General features: G+C 36.6%; 1 protein-coding gene across 8 annotated transcripts in view; it reads right to left on the bottom strand.

The window, feature by feature from the left end:
- The window catches only part of L3MBTL3 (L3MBTL histone methyl-lysine binding protein 3), a 124,335-nt gene that overhangs the window by 16,472 nt on the left and 83,338 nt on the right, over positions 1-24,525 (bottom strand). For all 8 annotated transcript variants that reach the window (XM_049900556.1, XM_049900565.1, XM_049900584.1 and 5 more), the window contains 4 exons: positions 24,238-24,352; positions 22,510-22,612; positions 16,795-16,950; positions 458-543 (listed from right to left, as the gene is read on the bottom strand). In XM_049900556.1, the coding sequence (XP_049756513.1) occupies positions 458-543; positions 16,795-16,950; positions 22,510-22,612; positions 24,238-24,352 (460 nt within the window). The remainder of the gene's footprint in view (positions 1-457; positions 544-16,794; positions 16,951-22,509; positions 22,613-24,237; positions 24,353-24,525) is intronic.

Genomic DNA, 24,525 nt, shown 5'->3' with positions numbered 1-24,525 from the left:
ACAGTCATTACGATTTCATTGCTTAATTAAATCACTGTAATGTCTTTTCAAAACAAAGATGTAAGAAAAATTAATTTCTCTAATACAACTTTAAACGTGTTCTAGCAATTTTTTTCATTTTTGAGGTATTAGATTAAGACCAAATTAATTCGATCTGGATTTCAATACCTAAGGAATCTCCAAATATATGAAAACAGGTGATAAGATCAAATAGAATGTCTTACCAAACTTTCTACGGACTATTATGTAGCTATGTGTGTAATACAGGCTACAGCTGAATCTGTATCATTATGAATTACATATTTATCCTGGACAATAAATCTTATCGTCTGCTGTAATGGATAAACCAAAATGTACTGTGTCTTTAATCTAAACGTGACTGCTGTATCCCAGCAAAGTTTTTCATTACTGAGGATTAATAGTAAACCTATCGATAACAGGAGAACAATATGGCTACCTCTGGCTTCCTGTGATGTCTTCCCTTCATTTTCAGTTTTCTCTTCAGCGTGCTCTCTGACAGGAGCATCATTGCCATGCCGGTCTCTGAGAAAAATATTTGCAAGAATATCATTTAAAAAAATGGTTCAAAATTGCATTTCAACAGTTTCTCTCAATTTAAAAATAAATGGCACAACTAAAATATTAGAAACGGTATGTAGTTCTACTAAGAAGGCAACTGATTCTCGTAAAATCTGTAAATCCAATTTTCTTCATTATCAATTTTCATTTACTATTTCAGGAAGGAGATTTTAAAACCTAAAATGATGTTAAGATGAACTATTCTGGAAAAAGTTAGTTATTGAATAATTCAATTACAAAGTGGGATGTGTATTCATGAGTAACTCTACTTGTATTGTTTGATAAGACTTCAATATAAAAAAAAAACATGTTTTGAAAGTGAACACCATTTACTTAAGTCACTTTATACTACTCAGCACCAGGATTTGGCCTTGAGGCTGAAGCTGGCCCAGGGGAATCAGTCCCACTTCCAGGAAGCTTTTCAGCTTTATCAGGTCAAATCCATGGGCTGAAGTGAGCCTACCTTTGTCTGATTAGGGATGACCTAAGGCTAAACTAAACGCTCCAGGGATGCTCTATGTGGAATGGTTCCATTCTGGTCTTAATTCAGAGCTTTATTCATAAACTAGAGACAAAAACGGCTTTAAAGGAACTAAATATAGGCTACTTACATTTTCTTCAAAGCTATATTTCTGGGGTTTAAAAGTTTTCAACCTACTCTAGTCTATCTCGATTTTGTCTGAATACACAAGACATGATATCTGGCCTACACACTTTAGTGGTTTGAAATAATCTGTTATGTATGGTTTTCCATCATTTCATATATGTTGTTACCTTTATAAATATATCCTAAATTTCTTGAGGATCTAGACCATATTTCTACTGTTACGTTTTAAGACTAGGACAAATATGTTATAAGCAAAATATTCCAACAAAACATAAAAATTCTATAGTTTTAACTTCAGAACTACAGAATAGCACCAACACACTGTCCATCAGAAGCTGTAATAATCTCACACAATGACGCTAACACAGTAAGTATGCAATAAATAAATCTTCATTGATTTTTTAGGAAGATAATTTCTAAGGGTAAAGGTGCAACTTCTTTTGAACCTGAGTTTTCCTTGGCTTAGTTCATACGGAAAATAACTAACCGTCACAACTGCTGAAGGATACCTGCTAGTCTCAAAATAGGGAAGGATCGTTATTTAAGCAATAAAAAAAATATTTTTCCAAGAAAAGCCAATCAAATGGCCATGGAAGTCCTTACTCTATAGAAAGTGGGGGTAATGGAGCAATAGTGAAAACAAATATAAGAAAATCACTGATTACTGGATAAATACTACCACTGAGGGTTAGACAGAAATTTCTATCTTCTCTGTAAAGCAGTGCTGACATTATACTTGATAATTACAACATGTTAACATCAGCTTAATATGTTACATAGCTTATATGATCTTACAAACTTGTTTCATATTAAATGGGACATAATGCTTTTAGGTCTCAAATTCTATCCCAATAAGTAACGTTGTCAATGGAAAAAAATCTGCTTATAGATAGCTACATTAATATTAGAAACAACCATACATTACAGTGATATAACTTAAAATTGGCATTCCCAGAGTAAAAAAAAAGAAATTCACAACTAGTTACTGTGGATTTTCTAGCAGTTTTGATGAATGGTTAAAAAAAAAAAAAAAAAGATACTAGGGGTTAAAATTAAGTTTTAGAATTTTTTGTATATTTCAGTTTTCATGATCAGTTATTGATCTCATCACTGCTAATCAAGTTAGACTTCTGTAGTTTTAATGGAGTATATACTCTTCTTTTCAGTAAGGTAAGCTTTGCTACAAGAAAGGTCTAATACTTAGAAGTTCCTTTGTATTCTTATGCCCAAATAAAGCTGCCAATTATGTATTTCCTGAAATGTCGGAAAAAGACCATTTTCTAGGCAGAAACAGAGATAGAAAGGGAAGATAAAACCTTTGCCCAAAAGGTTTCTTCATGCCTGGATCTGCCATAATACATCCCATAAAGAGAAGCAAAACACAAGTTATTTGCTCTTATACTATTTATGTTGCTTCATCATAGAAGTATGTTCAGTTTTCCTTTTCTATATTTTAGTTTATAGCATTTTATTTAATTGTACCCACATAAACTTGGGAGTATATAAACACAAATGTTATATTTACCAAACACATTTCAGGTCAAGGATTCCACAAGAAATATTTACCGAAGGCTTTATTTATTGAACGCATTGACTCTGCTAGTTTCTTAAAATGCAAAATGGCTAACCCCAGTGTGGTTCTACATGCACTTTCCTTTAGCTAGAGATAATGTGTGCATGTGAGTGGGAGTAGGGTTAATCTCTGCAGTCTCTTAGAACAGGTACGATGAAATAGCTAGGGGAATAGAACCAATGAAGAGAACAGAATCCCCATGAAGCACATAGAAATGTGGAAGCAAGTTAGTATTAAAAAGAAAAGTATTCTTAAGAACATACTATGAGCCAAAGACTGGCTGGGCTCTTTACATGTCTCTTATAACTGTCCTTGGAGAACCCAAACCATAAACCAAACCCAGTGCCGTCGAGTCGATTCCAACTCATAGCGACCCTATAGGACAGAGTAGAACTGCCCCATAGAGTTTCCGAGGAGCGCCCGGCGGATTCGAACTGCCGATCCTTTGGTTAGCAGCTGTAGTACCTAACCACTATGCCACCAGGGTTTCCGTCCTTGGAGAAAGGGTCTATTATTGCAGGCACTGAAACAGGGTGTAAGTTTAACTTGCCCTGTGACCTTGGGCACTACGTCTCCCTGGCACAGAACTGCAATATTAAGTTGCACTTTGATAACTTTTACACTGTTTTTCCAGGACAAAGTATGTATCTTTGTTATATAAAGTTAAAGGGAATCTGACTTCTTGTGCCAGGACATTATTTTCAAACTTGTCTTTTACTGATAATGGTCAGAAATAAAGAATCTGAACTCATTAACATTCTTATTTGTTCTCGTTATTTTACTTAAATGTTTTCTCAATTGGGCAACCATTATTTTTCTCTTCTATATTTTTTTTATAAGGCTAGGAGGAATTTCATTATACTAATCTTGATTTTAAAAGTACTGTGAAGGGTTTCTTTTTCTAGGTAAAAACTAAATCCTTGTTCTAGGATTTCAACTTCCTCCCTAAGAAAAAGTTATTCTAGCTACATATCTTCTAATTACAGATGAAATATGATTAAATCAGATTGTCAACACTGTGATGATATGACAATACACTCTGGAACGCAGTACCAGGCATGCTCAAGAGGTTTAAAAAAAAATTTTTTTTTATGATACCCAGAAATATTTTGATGCTACATTTTAATAATTTCCCTCTAAATAAAAACACCTCCAGCTACTCTTCTGTACCAACATTTTTCATTTCCAATAATTTCATTTAGGAAGGGGCTACACAGCCTGAGGCTACCATCTGTCAGTCAGTTTGTCCTACTACAGTGGCTTGCATATTCTATGATGCTGGAAACTATGCCACAAGTATTTCAAATACCAGCAGGATCACCCATGGTGATAGGTTTCAGCGGAGCTTCCAGACTAAGACAGGCTAGGAAGAAAGGCCTGGTCTGCTTCTGAAAATTAGCCAATAAAAACCTTAAGTTGATAGAATATTGTCTGATATAGTGCTGGAGGATGAGCCTTCTAGGCTGGAGCCAAAACCAAACTAAACGTGTTGCCGTCAAATTGATTCTGACTTATAGCTCTTACATTATTTATATAAGACAGACAAACAGAAAAACCAAGAAATGAACAAAAAAATAAGACAGAACTGCCCCATAGGGTTTCCAAAGCTGTAATCTTTATGGAAGCAAACGGCCACATCTTTCTTCCCCAGAGTGGCTGGTAGGTTCTAACCGCTGACCTTTTAGTTAGCAGCTGAGAGCTTAACCACTGCACCACCAGGGCTCCCTCCCAGATTGGAAAGCACTCAAAATACACAGTGGCTGCAACAATGGATTCCAACAATTGTGAAGATGATGCAGGACCGGGCCATATCTCATTCTGCTGTACATGGGGTTGCCATGAGTTAGAGCCAACTTGATGGCAGCTGACAACCACCACCAACAAAAGAGGCATGGGAACAGTGAATTTTAATATGGACAAAGTAGCTCAGTATAGTGACTGCACGCAGAGTCTTTGGAAGTGAATAGACCAGGTTCAAATTTTGGTACTACTACTTACTAGTTCATGACCGTCAGCAAATGATTTAACTCTCCTAATTCTCAGGTATATCATTTGTAAAACAGAGATTAATGAATCATGTACCTACCTCACAGACATTTTGAGGACGGAATAAAATAATGTACAGAAAGTGCTAAGCACAGTGCCAAGCACATGTCACAGCATGATAAATGGTAGCTATTACTATTTAGGAATTATTTATATTTTAGGATAAACTATTCTACCGATACCTGATTTCTTTAAGACATCTGTAGTCTTCAAGTATTAAAGCAGCTTTTAGAATAATGTTGAAGAGGACAGACTCCGTAGCCAGACTACCCTACCATCTAGGTCTACTAGAGTGTAGGAGGTGACCTGTAACCAAGTGAGGTATCCACATTTCCTCACTGCTGGAATGTTGTTGCTGTTGAATTGATTCAGACTCAAGGCAACCGCTTGTGTTAAAGATTAGAACTACTCCATAGAGTTTTATTGGCTGTAATCTTTACAGAAGCAGATCACCAGGCCTTTTCTTTCACGGTACTGCTGGGTGGGTTAAGAAAAAAAAAAAGAAAACCTATTGCCATCAAGTCGATTTCGACTCAGAGCAACCCTATAGGACAGAGTAGAACTGCCCCACAGGGTTTCTAAGGAGTGCCTGGTGGATTCCAACTGCTGACCTTTTGGTTAGTAGCCAAACTCTTAACCACTGTGCCAACAGGGTGGGTTAGGGATGTAAGAAAAGCACCTCTACACCCACATAAGATTGTTATGAGGATAAATGAGGTCATGTAGGCCAAAACACCTAGAAGAGTACCTGGAATAAGAAATTTTTGGGGGGATTTTAGAATTTTGAAGAGTCAATTTACTTCAGTATTTCTTTAGCATGAATTCACAGAATTGTAGCAAAATCTTACTCAAGAATCCTCTTTAGGCTTCTAATTAAAACACAGTGGAATCCACAGAAATGGAAAAATATATTCTTTATGAGTCAGTATTCTTTTCTCTCTGTTAATTATGTGTCACATTTTAGATGTCTTATTACCTTACTCTAATTATGCTTTATGGTAAACACTGGTGAAACAAACCTTAGAAGAGTAAATACATGTTAACATGATGACATTTGAATATGTACAACTATATTTCCTCAAATTCATTTATTTCTCATTTAAAAACAATCCCTAACCAATTAGGTTTCAACCACTCTGTTAAAAATAATACTGAAAAAAGATGAAACAGTAAATTACTTTGCTGCAATTACGGGATTTATTGATTTCAGCCACCTCTCCATCATGAAAGTAGGCAGTAGAATACAAAGAGTAGGTAGAAATACATATGATACAGGTTAGGGAGCTTGGGCTAAACAATTACTGTAAACTCAGCATCAGAGATGGCTTATCTTATATAGGTCAAATGTAAAAGGTCCACTCTTTAGTTTGGCTTGGCTCTTGCCTAAAATGACCCCACCCTTCTCCTCCCAAAGTAGCTTATTCTAATCTTATAGGAAGAGTCCTGATGGCAGCTCTTGGCTGCTAACCCAAAGGTTGGCGGTTCGAATCTACTCAGAGGCTCTGTGGGAGAAAGGCCTGGTGATCTGCTCCCGTAAAGATTACATCCTAGAAAACGTTATGGGGCAGTCCTACTCTGTCACATGGGGTCGCTATGAGTAGAAATCAATTCGGTGGCACCTAACAACAGCAGTCTTATCAGGGCCTTGGTGAGGCTGAAAAGTACCTGTGTCCCCTAGTAACAAGTGGGGATCCAGTGAACACTAGTGAGAGGTGTAAAAAACTGAGGTTTTTCTGCTGAATGTCAAAAGGCTGTCTGTTTGCATGTCCCCAATATTTTTCTTTTAAATTTTGGGGCTGAGATGACTCACAGGTAAAAGATCAGAGAATCAGAAACTCAACATTTAACTTTAAAGGTATATTAAAATAGTACTTGATCTAAGATACAACTCTTGGTCTCTATTCCTCTGAAGCAAAAGAGAAAAAAGGAAACCAAAGACTGAAAGAAGAAACTAGTTTACAGGACTAATAGCCGACATGAACCATGGCCTCCTCTATCCTGAGTCCAGAAGAACTAGATGGTGCCTGGCTACCACTACCAACTATTTTAATCAGGGACACAATAGATGGTCCTGGATAGAATGTAGGAAAAATGCAGAACAAGACACAAATTCTTAAAAAAGGCCAGACCTACTGGACCAGTAGAGACTATAGGAACTGCTGAGATTATTGCCTTGAGATACCTTTTAAACTTTAACTACTCCTGGAGGTCACCATTCAGCTAAATAGACTGGCTCATAAAATAAACAATATCACCTGTGAGTATTGTACTTCTTTAAAAAATCATCTATATGAGACCAAATGGTTAATAGTTACCCTAAAGCAAAGATGAGAAAGTAAAAAGGGGTGCAAGGAAGCTAGATAAAACGAAACGGAACACCCAGAATGGAAATAATGAGAATGCTGACACATTGGGAAAAATGTAACAAATGTCACTGAACAATACATACAGAAATCGTTAAATGGGAACCTAATTTTCCGTGTAAACTTTTTCACCAAAAACACAATAAAATATTATATGTATATATATTTAAAAAAAAAAAAGTAAAGAGTACTTTAACTGCCTCCAAAGTGCCTCCTACCATGAAGAAGAGACCATGCTTGAAAGGCATCTTTTCAAAGGGATTCCAAAAAGTCAGCAAATAAAATCAGTGGGATTAAAACCTTTAATCTGTAGTTAATATCTGAATAAAATGTTTTTAAAAATTAAATTTCTTCTGAGATTTTAGGAAACCCTGGTGGTGTACTGGTTAAGAGCTACAGCTGCTAACCAAAAGGTCAGCAGTTCAAATCCACTAGGCACGCCTTGGAAACGCTAAGCGGCAGTTCTACTCTGTCCTATAGGGTTGCTATGAGTCAGAACCGACTCAGTGGCAGTGGGTTTGGTTTTGGGTTCTGAGATTTTAAAAGCTATTACATTTGCAATAGTTTTACTTAATTGTGTTTTCATAAACATGGCCCAGGAGAGACAAACATGCTTTACTACTTAACTTATGACTAAAAATGAAACATTTTAATATAAATCTGTTAAATTATAATTTAGGAAACATATATTAGTGGGGAAAAGGACTATAATGAATAAATATGGTGGGTGCTATTGAGATATCAAGGAAAAACCCTTTAGCAAAAAAGAATTAATTCAGCAACTAATTAATCAATCCTCTTAATGAACTGAAAGGCCGTAACCAATATGGTAAGACTTGGGAAATAGAGATCAGGTATCATAAGAAGAATGAAACCCTGTTACTTTCTTGTTGTTGCAGGAAAGGGAACAGATGTCATTGCTCTTCTACTATATAAGAGAAATCTCCTAAGTCAGGAATTAGTGCTACTCAAGGAGATAAAATAAGATCTTGTTACAATATTGTTCCAACAACTTCATAGGCATGTAACAGTAAGAGTCATCATCTCCTTACACTTCGAGTGGTTGCCTTGGTGTCACAGTGGTTGGCATAACACCTGTGAGTTTTTAACTAAAACTGAGATTCTCTCAGGTGCACACAGATTTGACTCAGATTCCCAAGAGCTGGAATATTCAAAAACTTCCCCAGTTCCTAATTCATACCTGGCAGCCCATCAACAACAGAGTGGGAAAAGGCTTTAAAATGGCCAGGGAACACCTAGTTACTAAAATGACTTCCTCTAATTTTCAACACCAAGCCCTCCAGGCCAAATATCTTAGAAGGAAAAACGAAGTCCTTAAAGATTACTAATTAACTTTTGAAATCTTTTAGAGCTTTTGGCTCTAAATTAATTTTATTCTATTTGATATTATAGTTTTGCAAATAAATAGATATATATGCGCTTTTAGTTACATATTTTGTGTTAGCTTACTTTCTGTTTAACCCCCCAAAAGCCAAACTGCCATTGAATTGACTGCGACTCATGGTGATCCCACCTGTCTCAGAAGAGAACTGCGCCCCATAGGGTTTTCAATGGCTGTAATCTTTTAGCAGTAAATCACCAGGCCTTACTTCTGAGGCACGTCTAAGTGGATTTACACTTCCAACCTTTTGGTTTGTTGCCCAGAACTTAATCCCAGGGACTCCATCTGTTTAACAGGGATTAAAGGATACAGACTGGCTTGCTATGACAGACAAAATTATAAGAGTCATCCTGAAATATAAATCAGGTTGATGGCAGCAACTCCTGCAAGTACTCTATGTAATTTTCAGAGTAGGAACACTAGTCCTACAACTTGAAGCCATCTTAATGGCCTATACTGAACAACGTTTTCATTAGATTTTGTTAGCAATGGTCAGTTTCACCTTGTAATGTAATACAAGCATTTGGCAGGCATTTAAAAGATGCTTGAGTGTGTTACTATGAGTTGGAATTGACTCCACGGCAATGGGTTTTTTAGTGTTTATGTGGTATGTCTAGGCAGGCATAAACAACATGGGATGCTTAAGGCAGTAATTTTTAATAGCTGTATCACCTAACTTAAACACACAAGTACAAATAGCTATAGAACAATTTCATGAGGATAAGACTATGTACGGCAGATGTCCAATGCTTCCCAACACTGTAAACTGCTACCCCAGAGAAGGGTCTTTTCATTCAATACTGATTTTGCAAGCTTGGTTTACATTTCACCAGCATCCATCACCTAGGGACGCTCATTAAACATAAGGTTTCCTGGGATACATCTTAACCTTCCTGATTCTGATTCTCTGGAGGTGGTGTTTCCAGAGTTGCATTTTAACAAGCAACCCAGATGACTGGGATGCAAAACAAAATTTGAGACCCAGTGTTTTATTAAGACATATAGAGAAATATATACATTCTTTTACTCAGCTATAGACACAGAGACTGAGGTTACTAATCACCAGGGAAAGGTATTCTACTGACTTGGAGAGCCTCTGCTTCACCTCAGAAGGGCACTGACGGTGGAAGTGAGCTGCCACCCTCCAGGCTGAGGGATACATCTCCTCACAGAAGGCATTAGGCACACAACACAGTCTCTCCTTACCCTTCTGATGAGTGAAGGACTAACTGCAAAAGGACGTGTACTCACATTTCTAACTAAATAGATGTCATGGATTGAACTGTGTTCCTCCAAAATATGTGTCAACTTGGTTAGGCCATGATTCCCAGTATTGTGTGGTTGTCCTCCATTTTGTGATTGTAATTTTATGTTAAAGAGGATTAGGGTGAGATTGTAACAGCCTTATTAAGGTCACATCCCTGATCCAAACCAAAGGGAGTTTCCCTGGGGTATGGCTTGAGCAGAGAGTGGGGACCCCATACCACCAAGAAAGCAGTGCCAGGAGCAGAGCGTGTCCTTTGGACCTGAGGTTCCTGTGCTGAGATGTTCCCAGACCAAGGGAAGACTGATGCATCACAAGGACCTTCCTCCAGAGCCGACAGAGAGAAAGCCTTCCCCTGGAGCCGGTGCCCTGAATTCGGACTTCTAGCCTACTGGACTGTGAAAAAATAAACTTCTCTTTGTTAAGGCCATTCACTTGTGGTATTTGTTATAGCAGCACTAGATGACTAAGACAATAAAAAAAAAAAAAAAAAAAAGACAATAGACACTGGGAATTCACTAACAATGTGACCATCCACTTGACAAGTCTCTGTAGGAAAAAAGATCCAGACACTCAGCAGAACTAAGAAAGGACTCAAGGTGGGAGCCATCTTAATGTGGGACAGAGCTTTCCAGCTAGGATGCCCTGACACCTAAGCTACAAGTGCTCTGAACTATTGATCCCTGAAGCCCTCCCACAGGCCAGAGCCCCTGTCTGGTACCTGGTGGCAGCCCATCCATTTCCTCGGTATGCCATACGAATGTCATTTCTGTGCTATCATTTTCCACGTGAGCCAGGAAACTAAACAACAATTGTTTGGGAAGCACTGCCCCAATTTACAAATGCTCAGCTGCCCCTGGTGGTAACCAGTGTGTGACACCTAAGCTTTTACTGGCTGCCTCTCCTTGCTGTCTCAATTCCTCACTCCCCCACGGATGTTTTCTTCACCTCCCAAGTAAACCACTTGCAATCAAATTCTTGTCTCAGGGTCTGCTTCTAGGGGAGCAAATTGTTTCTTGATGTGCCAAAGTCCATTTGGAAAAAAAAGACAAGTCAAGTCTGTCAATGAAATGTTAGTAAATTATTCATAACAGTACAAAGAAAATCTGTGAAAACTTGAGTGGGAAATTATATCCAGGTAAACAATGTTAAGGGAAAAAAGAAAACATAATTCAGTATTATGAGAATCATTGTAGCTGAGTGCCATATTTAAGTTTATCCTAGGGATATCAAAGAAATGGGCCAGCCATTCTTTTGCTCCTCAGCATATCTGTGAAATTAGTAAGTAATCTTTTTTTCTTTCAACAATAATAAAAACTAACATTTACTGAAGTTTATTACCTATCAGTCACTGCCCTAAGCACTTTACATCTTTCTTCTCATATAAACTTTACAAACTATGAGATTAAAAGCAAAGAGCTATTGAGTAATTTGTCATAAGTCACATACCTAACAAGTCAGGGAGTCAAGCTTAAATCCAAGCAGTTGACTCCACTCCCATATGCTTAATCAGTATGTTCTGGCGCCCATCCACCCAGGCAACAGCAGAAAACACAGTATCCTCCCAGTGCGGGGCCTAGGCTACTTACACACTGGCTCTCTGGATCTGCCTCAGAACATCATTAGCCTTAGGAGCTGTAGCTACAGTCAGAGATTAGATGGCCAGACGTGGGCAACGTGAGAAAGTTGACCTACATCAGCTTTCTACATTCAAAGTGTTTAAGGCTGCTCTTTGGTTTCTGTGTTTTAAGCTATAAGTAGGAAAGTACGACACAGAGAAAAGCTTGTATCCTTGGCAGCATTTACTCAGGCATATAACATTTAAGAAAAATATCTAACAGAAATAAGAACCATCCTAGAACACTGCCTAGTTTGGCATGTAGAAAATGCACAATGTTTTTTGAATATATCTGTAAATGATTTTTCATTTAGTTTTGCCTTTCTGCCAGGAATTACAGAAGCTTTAATGAACACTTTTAATGAACGCGAGACTACTTACTACCCTCTAGGCTTTAAGGGATTACGCTCTTTATAATTAAGCAGGAAGCTTCAATAACCCTCATGATCGTTTTCCTAGTCAACCTTTTGGTGTACTACGGATTAACAGAAGGTGGAAACCACCTTATTGCTTCTTGTTTATGTGGGAAGAAGTAAGAAGAAATGTAGAATTCTGTATAAACAGCTAGAAATCCTAAACTGTACCTCTTTTACGTTTCCTACATATTACAACTGTAGCTTTGGCCACAGCTGGTTCAGAAAATTAAGAAGACACAATTAAACAAATGAACATCTCTATACATCTTCAGCCCCGAACTCTCGAGAACAGGCCTTAGGCGCTTCTATGCTTGTCACCCTGTGCTCATTTACACCTAAAATACCATGTTCATTTTGACTGTTGTGGGTACCAGTACTGCCTAGAGAAGAAAAAATGAAATAATCTAAGGCCAACTTTAAAAGAGGAAATAAATCTATGTTATTTGGGACAATATTATTTTTTATTTAAGCATAATAAAGTGTTTAGGTTGAACTACCACAACGTCTTATCATTTCTTCTTTAAAACACATCATTTAAAAAAATAAAGGAAGCAAAAAGTCTTCGTCAAAGGTGTCCACCTTAAAAACAGGATTTAGGGGTCATTTGGGTTGTTTCCCTTACATTCCCTTTGACTGCATGCAACTAATTAAACCTCTCATATTACCCCTAGCCTCAAAAAATAAATTAATAATAAGTAAGATAAAAGATTAACTCTGGAAAGACAAAGATGAGATGACATCTAAGCAAACTCTTTTAACCCCTACATTTAAAGACTACTAATGTAACAGATTCATTTACCAAATCTTGGCTTTCAAAAATGAGGACATAATACTTGAAGAAATTTAACTTTAAGACAAATAAAAGTATTAATTCACATACTAATAATTATAGGTACAGAATTAATTGATTCAAAAGGTGGTACTCATAAAAATTATGTATAATTAAAAAATATTTAAATGTAAAATATTTTCAATGGACTCATAGAAAAGTTAAAATGACTGGAATTATTCCTTCATCACAGGCAATGATATGAAGAACAGTAACAATATGCTAACAGAAGACAGAACATGGGTTAGATTCTGTATAAGAATTACTCTCTTCTTACGTGGATTTAGAACTATAAGGGAACCCAAGACATCGCTCAAACCAACTGCTGGTTTCTGTTATGAGGAGAGTATGGCCCCAGGTATGAAGGCCTGAGAGATGAAACAGCCAGCCCTTCTGAGCAGCTTCACCTCACAAAGAAATTGCAGCATTGTGAACACAAGTGTTTACTTAAATTTTAGCTTCATAAGAATATCCAAAAATAGCCAAGAGTTATAAAACATGCTTTTTCCTGAAAAGAGAAAGAAGCTCTCTGCTCTGTTTTTGCTTTTTATAATTTCTGGGAAAAGTTTTCTCTACAACTGTATACTGAAACAGTGCTAGTAAGACTGTAGAAATTAAAGACATACCCAAACCAAAAAAACCAAACCCACTGCCGCGGAGTCGATTATGACTCCTAGTGACTGTAAGGACTGAGTAGAACTGCCCCGTAGGGTTTCCAAGGAGCGCCTGGCGGATTTGAACTGCTGATTTTTTGGTTAGCAGCCACAGCTCTTAACCACTATACCACCTGGGTTTCCTAAAGACATACAGTATTTTATATTATCCTAGATTTAACAGTAAATTCTAAACAGAATGGACCAGTTCCCTTTACTTCCCCATCCTGTGAAATGTGAGACTGAGTAAAAAAAACTTGGTAGTGCTTCCTCCATCTTATGCAACTTCTTTTCAAAGGATACAACTCTTTGCCTACATGATGTATTTGTAAAATTCTCAGGCAAACAGAAATAGATGTTTAATTGGCATATCCTATTTATACTTAAGCAACTAACTTTATAACCAACTATTTTGAAAGACATCAAAGAAAAGCCAGCTTAAAGGATTGCCCACTGGCCAAATCTGGGGTACACTGAACATTAAAAGAAAAAAAAAACACACACACACACTATATTTTTATACAAATAATGCATGCCCTCCAAGTTTGTTAGTGCTCCCTCCCCCTGCAAGGTATTTTCGTGAGCGCTGCTATCTCAATTTTATTTTTTTTCCAGCTTGGTATAGCCCCACTTATGAAAATACCTTGTAGGGGAAGGGAGCAGTTGGCAAACACACGTAGAAGGCACATGTTATTTGTGTAAAAAATATTGTGTATATGTATACATATATATATATATATTTATACATATATATACACATGTATATATATACATACACATGTATTATGTTATATATAGATACATATACATATATGTATACACACATACCTTTTATATCTATATGAAATGTGTGTGTATATATACATATAGGCTGTAACTGATTATAGCATATTAAACTTAAAAAAAAAAAATCCAAGAGTCCGTAGTATTATTCAAATTTCAAAAATGACCACGGGAGAGGAGAAAAGCTTTTCATTAAAGCAGAATGACAGTTAAATAATGTAGAAGAAACGTTGAATAAGATAACCAGTATTTTGCAACGGACACTACTATCATTAGATAAAAGATCAATGAGTGTTCCATTTTTGTGGTAAGTGGAAAAATATGACCATGGAGTACACACCGGCTGACATTAAGGCATTATTATTAATTTTTTTAGGTGCGGTCATGGTATTATAATTATGTGAAATACCCTTCTTCTTAGGTTATACATACTGAATATTTAGGTATGAAGCATCACGAAGTCTGTAATCTACCTTTAACTAGTTCAAGTGAAAAAGAATACATCTATGCACATGTGTTTGTGTGTATGGAGGCAATAAAATGTGGCAAAACATTATGGCTGAATCTGACGTGAGAAATAAAGGTGTTCATTTTAATTTAATATGCTATAATCAATATAAAAAGTTGAGGAAAAAGCTGCAGAAATTATCTAGATTCGTTTTTGAACATTTTATTCTGTTTTTGAACATTTACACAGCAAATTAGATTCCCATTCAACAACTCATATACAAATTGTTCCATGACACTGGTTGCTATCCCTGCAATTTGTCAGCACTCTCGCCCTTTCCACCCAGCCTTCCCTGTTTCCATTCGTCCAGTTTCCCTAATCCTCCTTGTATTCTCGTCTTTGCTTTTGGGCAAATGTTGCCCATTTTGTCTCATATAGCTGATTGTTCTAAGGAGCACATTCCTCACAGATGATATTGTTTACTGTATTTTTACACAAATAACACATGCCTTCTGTGTTTGTTTGCCAACCACTCCCTCACCTTGCAAGCCAATTTTTTTTTTTTTTTTTTTACACAGCATAGTGGTGCTTACGAAAATACCTTGTGGGGGGAATAAGTGACTGGCAAACAAACATAAAAGACATATGTTATTTGAATAAAAATGTATTTTATAGGCCAATCTATTATTTGGCTAAAAGGTAACCACCAGGAGTAGCTTTAGTTCCAAGTTAAAAGACATTTTAGGGTGATAGTCTTGGGGGTTCCTCCAGTCCCTATCAGTCCAGCAAGTCTGGTCTTTTCATGAATTTGAGATCTGTTCTACATCTTTATCCAATTCTAACCAGGACCTTCAATTGTGTCTCCGGTCAGAGCAGTCGGTAGTGGTAGCTGGGCACCATTTAGTTCTTCTGGTCTCAGGCTAGAGGAGGCTGTGGTTCCTGTGGGCCATTAGTCCTGTGGACTAATTGCTTCTTTGAATCTCTGGTTTCCTTCACTGTCCTTTGCTCCAGAAGGGAGGAGACCAACAGTTGTATGTTAGATGGCTGCTCTCAAGCTTTTAAGATCTCATACGCTACTTACCAAGCTAGGATGTAGAACATTATCTTTATGAACCATGTTATGCCAATTGACCTAGATGTACCCTGAGATAAGAGATGAGTTTTTTTTTATGCAGCAAGTTTTCTTGAAAGGAGATATACCTTCCATAGCCTGCTTTCTGTTCTCTGACATAGGTTTTCTGGATCATTCATCTTAAACTGAAGATCTGAATTTGAATTCTGTATCTGTAATTACTACTACGTAAATTAATACTTACTTTTATTTGCCAAAGTTAAATTTCTTCAAAAGATAATACCCTCATTTTAGGGTGCTGCAATTTGTTAAATGAGTCTTTGTTACATTTGGTTTATAGGTTTTATAGGTAAAAAGATCATCACTACTATTAATCATTCAAATGTCTACCTGATTCATCCAAAATAATGGAAGTTATAGAATATGAAAATAAACAGAGAACTGTTACCTTAGATTTTATTAAAAAAAAAAAAAATTTTTTTTAGATTTTATAGTACTCCATAAACAAAATCCCCAAAACTTAAAGGATCATCTATTAATTCTTCCTTTCTTTTAGTACAACCCTCAGCTGAAGTAAGAGTACAAACTAATTACTTGATGCTACATGTAATAAAATGTAATTCTTTGCCTCAGGATCCTCTGAAGTTACGACATTCTAACTCAACTCTACAAATGTAACCAAAACTAAATGGCTGGGTTTACAGTACAATTAATAATTAAATGAAATAATGTGTATAAAAGTCCTTGGCATAGAGCATGCACTAAAACAAAATAATGGCCATCCTTCCCAAGGAGTCTGTCATATATTTAATAAAGGATGGTTCTTCATAAACACTGAGCACTTCATTCAGAAATGTGAACTGGCACGCAGTAAAAAGGCTGGAATTTCTAAACCTCTGACACCAAACAAGTTCAAATGAAAGATGAACAAGAAAGAGGAAATTCTGCCTGATTTAGACACGCTTTTATAATCCCTCTGCCCAATTTTTTTTTTTTTTAAATTCTAAGTATTGAGCCCCATGATCATTTTACATTAAATCAGGCCCATTTTCAAAACTAAAATATATCATGCAGTATCAAAATAGAAAATCTCTTTCAATCAGGGAACTATAAACAACACTAATATTATCACTTTAATTACCTGGTTTCAGGACCAGGAGCTGAAGAGCTTTCATTTGTGTCTGTTCTTTTATTTCTTGGAAATGATGGACTAGTTGGCGACATCTCACCACTTAAACGGTCTGGGAAAACACGGTCCTTACTCAAATTGGCTTCTGAATAGGGGCAGTTGGAAAAACTAGAAGGTTTAAAAAAAAAAAAAAAGAAAGGAACACTCCCATTAGAACACACTTCTCTCAATTAAAATGACAGCCTACAGAATACAAAATTTGAAAATTTAAATGCATATATCATATATATTTTTATGTGTGAGGGCGCATATACATGATTAAATAAACATATGGTATGAACTATTTTATCTTTAAAACATAATTTAAGTATATTCAGAAAGAAGTATCTCTTTGCACTAGATTTTAAGAAGCGACATGGTACAATCTTTGAAACTGAGCAACAGCCACTGAAGGATTCTCTGTATTGTCCAAGGCAAGGATTAATGGAGCACATTTGTTCCCTATTGTGATCTTCCAGCCCCAGGGCCGCCATTCGTTCTTTAATTCCTTTTATTCCAGGTGCTGCTCTCCAAAGGAAGTTGGTTCTCCTATGTTCCCGTCTCTTAGCCCAACAGCATACCTGATATTCTGGCAAGTATGTGTATCCATCTGCAGCTAATTCTGCACCTAATATGAAGGGGCAGAAGCCAACTCGGATAACAACTCATCTAACTCACTTTCCTTCCACCTGTGCCCACTTACTGGTCTTTCATGTCTCATGCAAAGGATATTTCATATAGATAAGAGTCCAAAGTTTATTAGTGGTTTGTAGGGGCAGGCAGGAGGGGGGAAATGGAGTTATTGCTTAAGGCCATTGAGTTTCTGTTGAGGGTGATGAAAAAATTTGTATAAATACGAAGTTAATAACATTAAAAGTACACACGAACTTTATGAATTCACCAGTGCTGATCAAACTTCTTAGAATCATTCTTAGTTTCTCATGTGACATGACATGTTTCCAGTGACAATACATTAGTCATGTGTATATACACACCCACACATACACCTCTTTACCTTTATTTAATTCCTTGGAAAGCAGAGGGATAGATTTGCATATGATTACACTGTTCTCTACTGTGTGGGCTTTATTAGGGGTACTCTATTAGCAAATTGTTCTGTATCATATATGTGTGTACATATACATATTGTACGGCAACAAGTTTGGTTATACACACACACACACACCCTTGCCGGCGAGTCTATTCTGACTCATAGCAACCCTAGAGGATAGGGTTGCCAAAGAGCAGCTGGTGGATTTGAACTGCTGTCCTTTTAGTTGGCAGCCAAACGCTTAACCACTGAGCAACCAGGGCTACACACACACACACATATATATGTATGCATATGTACATATATATATACGCATAGATACACACACACAAATACTCCCAATGGCCCCTCTAAGGAGGCTGTTTTTCCTAGGAAAGGCTGGTCTAACTCATTAGGGAAAATGGAAGAACTGCCCTGTTCACTGCACCCTAGTGCCAACTTTAAAACCCTTTTAATTATAAATACATTTATTTAAACACTAAGGTGACATTTTCAGTTTTCTTGGTGCTCACATAATCATTTTCATCCCTTGTCAGGGCAGAAGCCTGTAATAAAACACCAGGCAGGCTTTATCATGCTACTGTGCTTTGCATGAGAACCTAGCCGCTAAGAGCACTGATTTAAGTGCAATACAGGCCCTGCCTGGGTTGGATCCTGGTTCTGCCACTATATTTTCTTGGGCACTTACTTAACCTCTCTAAGCTTCAGTTTTCTCATCAGTAAAAGTGATTAAAACAGCACCTACTCCATAGTGTTGACGTGAATATTAAATAATACATGTAAGTACTTAGAACAATGCCTGGAACATAGTAAGTCATCAACAAATGTTACATATTACTATGAGTTGGAATCAACTCGACAGCACTGGGTTTGGGTTTTTTTGGTTTTTATTACTTCTATTTAAAAAGGTTAAAAATGGTAATACTTAACCCTTAAGAACAAAACAAAAAACAAGCAAGCATTAAAAACTTCAACTATTCCTTCTTTATGAAGACTCTGCCTCCCTGAGGAAAAGCTGATGCTTCCTTCTAAGCGCTACTCCACATGGTGCTCCATTCAAGCCTCCATGCAAATCGGTTTATACCAGGCTGTGGACTTCTTAAAAATAGGGGGCCCGCTCCTCTGTATAGCCCATCACCTATCCCAGGGCCTGGCACAAAGCAGGTGCTCAGTGTTTGCTGGATGCATGGAAGTTTAATTAAAATGATGTTTACAGTTACAGTATCCAAAGTCACTAAATTTTTCAAACTTTATGTGTACTTTATAAATATCCTTTAGAGGTTGTTAGAAATACTTATTCTTCTTAATTTCTTCTAGGAAAGATTTATTTCTGATGACACTAAGTATGTGGAATACCTGTTTTTATGTAATCATAGTTGCAAATGGTTAATGCACTCAGCCGCTAACCAAAAAGTTGGACGTCTGAATCCATCCAGGAGTGCTTCCAAAGAAAGGCCTGGTGATTTACTTCCAAAAAATCACCCACTGAAAACTCTGTGGAACACACCTCTACTCTGACACACATGGGGCCACCATGAGTCAGCGCTGACTGGTTTTCGTTCTCCTTTAATCCATCTCCGTTCTTTGACCTCTCTATATGTCAAATGAATGAATAAACAAAGGGAAATGCCATGGTACGATGTCCCCTTGCTGGAAAGGTAGAATTAAGCAATCTGGCCACTGACTTCCCTAGAGATCAGAATATTATATCCAACCTTCTCTCTGATCATGGACATTTTAACATTAAAAAAAAAAAATCATAACCTCAAATTTCATCTTTGAGGCACATACTCTCTAACACTTTCTAGATCAAATTAAACTACGGTAATCTTCAGAGAAGCTAATAATAAATGCTAGCCCAAACAGTCTTTTGTTTATGTCTTCACAAAACTGATTATTCCTGCTTAAGGGCAACCTTCCTTGTTAGCTAAGCAAAGAACGCATGTTTTGATTTATGCTGTTTCTCGGTAAATTAATCCAAAGAGAATTTTCTCATTATGTTTTTCTGAACACAGCATTCTCAGCAAGGACAAAAATAAATGCCAGTGAAATGAACCTTTCAAAGAATATCCATGACACAGCAGCTACTCCACAAGTCTCCTAATGAAATGGAAAACAGGCTATGCCTGCGAAGGATTAATATCCTGCCAGATGAAGAGTTCTGAGAGTTGTCAACAGGAAGGTGGTGGCAGGGAGACTAAGGCAAAGGGCTGAGGAGAAGTCAGCACTCAGGTAGGAGGTGACATCCTCCACTGATTCTCTGAAAGGCATCCCTCATTTCTGAGGTCCTAGTCAACCAGTAACTCTGCCCAACGCACAGACACTGCTAGTTGTTACAGCCTGTACGTGAAAAGAAAATATAGCTTCTTTATCAATGCACACCTTTAAGTCAAAAGGTCTACTTCTGCCTCATTCCAAGAAAATGAGTAATTCTCTACTAACGGGTCCAATTATACTGAAAGAATTTTTTTTTTTTTAACCACATTTCTCCATATCTTCCATGATTCATCCCATGATTTCTTCCTTCTCTTAAGAAACACAATACTGTATCTATGAACAAATGCTCCAAAGATAATCATTCCAGGCTAGAGCTGACATTCTGGGAAATGGGTGCAGCCCAGTTGAGGGACCCTGAGAAGCACACTGTGCATTTGGGGAGGGTGATCCTGATAAATGGCTGGGGTCACTGGGAAGGAGGCAGGGCTGTTACCATAGAGCTTGCTGGGATAGGCAAGTCTCTCCACTCCAACCTAAAGCATTAAAGGAACAATGGACAACGCTATACTGTGGCTTTTTTTTCCCCAGAAGGTCAAAAATTTTTTTGAAACTCCAATTGCACCTTAACAACATATATACCCATTTTTCAATCTTGTGCTCTTTTTCTTCCCAATCTGAATAAATTGCCTTTAGCCCAATGAATGTCTTGGGGTTGTAAAGTTTCCTTATTATTCTTTGCAGCTGATATTTTAATTGGATTATATACAGCTTTTATGGTTCTATTAGTTTGTGAGTTCTCTGAAAATTGGGTCTGTGACGAATTCATGGAGCAGCACGGAACTGCTTTGAGACGGGAGTCAGAGAGGTGAGGTTAAGAGCACACACTCAAGAACTAGACTGGGTGCCCTTCCCAGCTCCCCAACTCAATAGCTGTCAAGTCAGGCTTGTTATTCAACTTCTCGTATGCCATGGTGACTTCATCAGAAATTGAGAAAATAATAGCTTTTCTATGACATGATTGTTTTAAAGGTTATGCAATACTTGTAAAGCAATTAAAACAATGCCTAGCACCGAGTTAATAAATGTTCAATATGTTTGTTATCATTGAAAAGAAAATGCTGCTCAAAAATATTTATTGAACAAAAGAACTTATGAACATATAATGGAAATTCAGCATGCTACTGAATTATTTTTGGCATTTAGATTTATATAATGTCTGAAAAATAACCCAGCTGCCTTCGGTAGCCAATATTTAATAACTCTAAGATGTAGGGCTTTTAACCCAGTTTAAATTAATCATGTAACTTTTGGCTTGCAGTCATACAAGCAACCAAAGGATTTTTAAATGAATATTTGCAAAGAGAATCATCATTCTGTCTGTGCTCAGACTTTTTACTCTGGAACATACTCAACCTCATTAAAGAAAACTAGGGAAGAGTGTTGCATAAGGAAGATAAGCAGCATTTGAGGTTGCAGTGAAGAAAGAGAGAAACTATATCCAGACGAAAATAATTGCAATAATTTTGCAATGTCAACTTAGAGCAAAAAGGTAGTGCAATCTTCAGATTTTTTTAAATGACCTAGATTCACAATCTATACTAACCAGGTAACAAAGAATCATTTTTCTTACTGGACAATCCAATTAACTTGTAGCTAGGATAGTTAATACTGCCAAATCATTTTTTAAAAGTTTGGGGTTTTAGAATTGTATACCTAAATAGGTATCATTTTTCTAAAAAAAAATTTTTTTTAAACTATTTTTAAGGTATTTTATTTTATAAATACTTTTCTTAAAAATCCCAGTTAGGTAACAGGAATTTCTTAGTATTTCAATAACGTTTTTAAATTTCTACAAAGCCTCCAAAATTGTCTGAACAATATATCCAATTTCTAGTGCATATATTTGGTTTCTTTTTAAAAGTTATTTAGGGATAAGAGAAACATACTGGAAAATATTTTTCTGACCAATGCACTCTCACATTTGACTACATGTGTGTTTTTTACAACACTGGCTGCTATTCTACAGCAATGTCAATTATTCAACCTGTCAAGTTATCCAATATCATATTTTACCAAACAAATACTTTGAACAGGGCCATCTCCTTCTCACTACCAGTGGTCAATCCAAAATGACTCCCTCAGAATCTATACTCAAAACTACTTGGGTTGCAAGAGAGCTAGAGTTTATCTATTTTAGGAATTGTGAATGTATTTTCTCCCAGGAAGATTTTCAAATATAGATATTCCCTTTCATTTTTACATGATCACCATGGTAACCACATTTAGTATGGATCTGAGTTTAATATTAAGTTCACATCTATCTATTATGCATGGAAAGCATTACCTTACACATAAAAGTGGGATAAAAACCCTCTATTTGACCAAATCCTGGTGTAATGTAAGTGGCAGCAACCACATACCTCTGAGGGGCTGGCTGCCTTCCTTTCTTAAAATGGCCAATTCCTTTACATCCTGGTGTTATGCATCCACTCTGTTCTGAAACTTCCATTAATTCCATAGGGGCTATGGGAAGAAGAAAAAAAAAAAAAGGGCAAAAAATTAACCAGAGTGCTTCAAGAGTCAAATGTGTGGAATCAGAATAGGGAAGAAAAAATCCCTAAAAATCCAATTTTTGTATCAACACATATACAGAACAAGTAGATCCTATAAAAATTAAAAATATCTGAACAATTTCTGCTTTTATTGGTTTTCTCCTATGACTTTGTTCATACTATTAACTTATCTTTCTCCAATAGTGAAATAGTTAACTTTGATCTAATCCTTTTTCAAACTGTCACAAATTTGAGTTACCTAAATCCTAATTAATGAGAAGATTCTAAAAAATTTTTATGAAGTACACATCATAAGTGATATATATTTGAGCACTGGGAAAATTTCAACCAATACAGTGGAATACAGAGTAACACAGCACAAGGCACCTTCCTGCTCCTCCCTCTGCATTTCACTACCCTCCTCAGCCCTGACTGCTATGCTAATGCAAACCCTTCAGTCCTTGCTCTAAGCACTTAGATACATACTTATATTTGTATGTACAGATGCATCATGTTTTTGGTTTTGTTTTGCCACATAAAAAGAGTAACATAGATACGTCCTGTTCAGAAACATTCTTCTTTTGTTTTTAACTTCATAACCTCTTATAAACCTTCCCATCTCAATACTCTTTATGACTGTTGCATAGCATCTACTGAAGTATAAAAACGCAAAACCCACTGCTGTTAAGTCAATTCGGACTCATTGCGACCCTACAGGACAGAGTAGAACGGCCCCATACGGTTTCTAAGGAAGACCTAGTGGATTAGAATTGCTGACCTTTTGGTTAGCAGTCGTAGCACTTAACAACTATGCCACCAGGGTTTCCATATTTAAAGTACAAGTGTACTTTTATTTAACCAATATCTGTTTCTAAGTTTTGTTATTTTAAACATGCTGCAATGAACACCATCCATCTACATGTATTTTTGTGTCCCTATGCAGCTGTAAACATAGGATCTAAGATCAAGAAATGACACTGCTATATCGAGAAAGCACACTGTAACAAGAGGCACATTACTTTTTTCAAACCCTGATAATTTATTATATTTTCACCAAATTTTTTTCTATAATATGCATATTTTCTTCTAAAACTGAGATCATGGTACCCAAAGTTCTCTGTATACTTTTTTTTTTTCCCTTGAATTGAAATTGAAGTTTTTTAAACTGAAATTTCTATTGAGATTGTAGATTTTCTTTAAGAAATAATAATACAGAGAGACTCTGCACACTTTGTCCAATTTCTTCCAGTGGCAGCATTCTGAAAATCTATAGTATAATATCAAAATCAATATACTGGCAGTAATACCATCAGCACATTAGAATTTAAGTCTGCTAAATTATCTTCCAAATTTTTAAAAAATAAAAGTTACAGAATGGCTATACACCACTTTACTTCTTCAGGCATTACTTTTTTTTTTTTATATGTTTGTGACTACCAGGTAATTGAAAATGTAGAAAAAGGAAAAAATTACATAGAGAAGAAAACATACACTAGAGAGAAGTACGGGGCGGGGGGGGGGGCGGGGGCAAGGAAATATTAAGCTCACTATACAACAATATGGAGACATTTTTTTAAATTATCCTGTATCTCTTACTCAAAGGAGGCTGAAGAGGGTGCCCAGTTTTGGAACACCAGCCCACAGGGTGAACATCAGGGGAGTCTGCATCTATCCAGTAGTCGTAACTACTACTCCAGCCATCAAAGTGAACCTGTAGGACAAAAGGAAAAAGGAAATTAACAGTACAGTGCAGGTCACAATAATTCCTACAGTAAAATTTCTGCCCACAGTAACCATTTTTATTCTTTTTTTAAATTATAGATTTAGTACCTAATAAATTATTTTAATTATTTAAATATTTTGTGCACAGTATTATGAAAGAAA

Source organism: Elephas maximus, chromosome 1, assembly GCF_024166365.1.
Source record: "Elephas maximus indicus isolate mEleMax1 chromosome 1, mEleMax1 primary haplotype, whole genome shotgun sequence".
NCBI lineage: Eukaryota > Metazoa > Chordata > Mammalia > Proboscidea > Elephantidae > Elephas > Elephas maximus.
The sequence above is the reverse complement of the archived record's forward strand: the minus strand, read 5'-3'. Positions and strand labels throughout refer to the sequence as shown.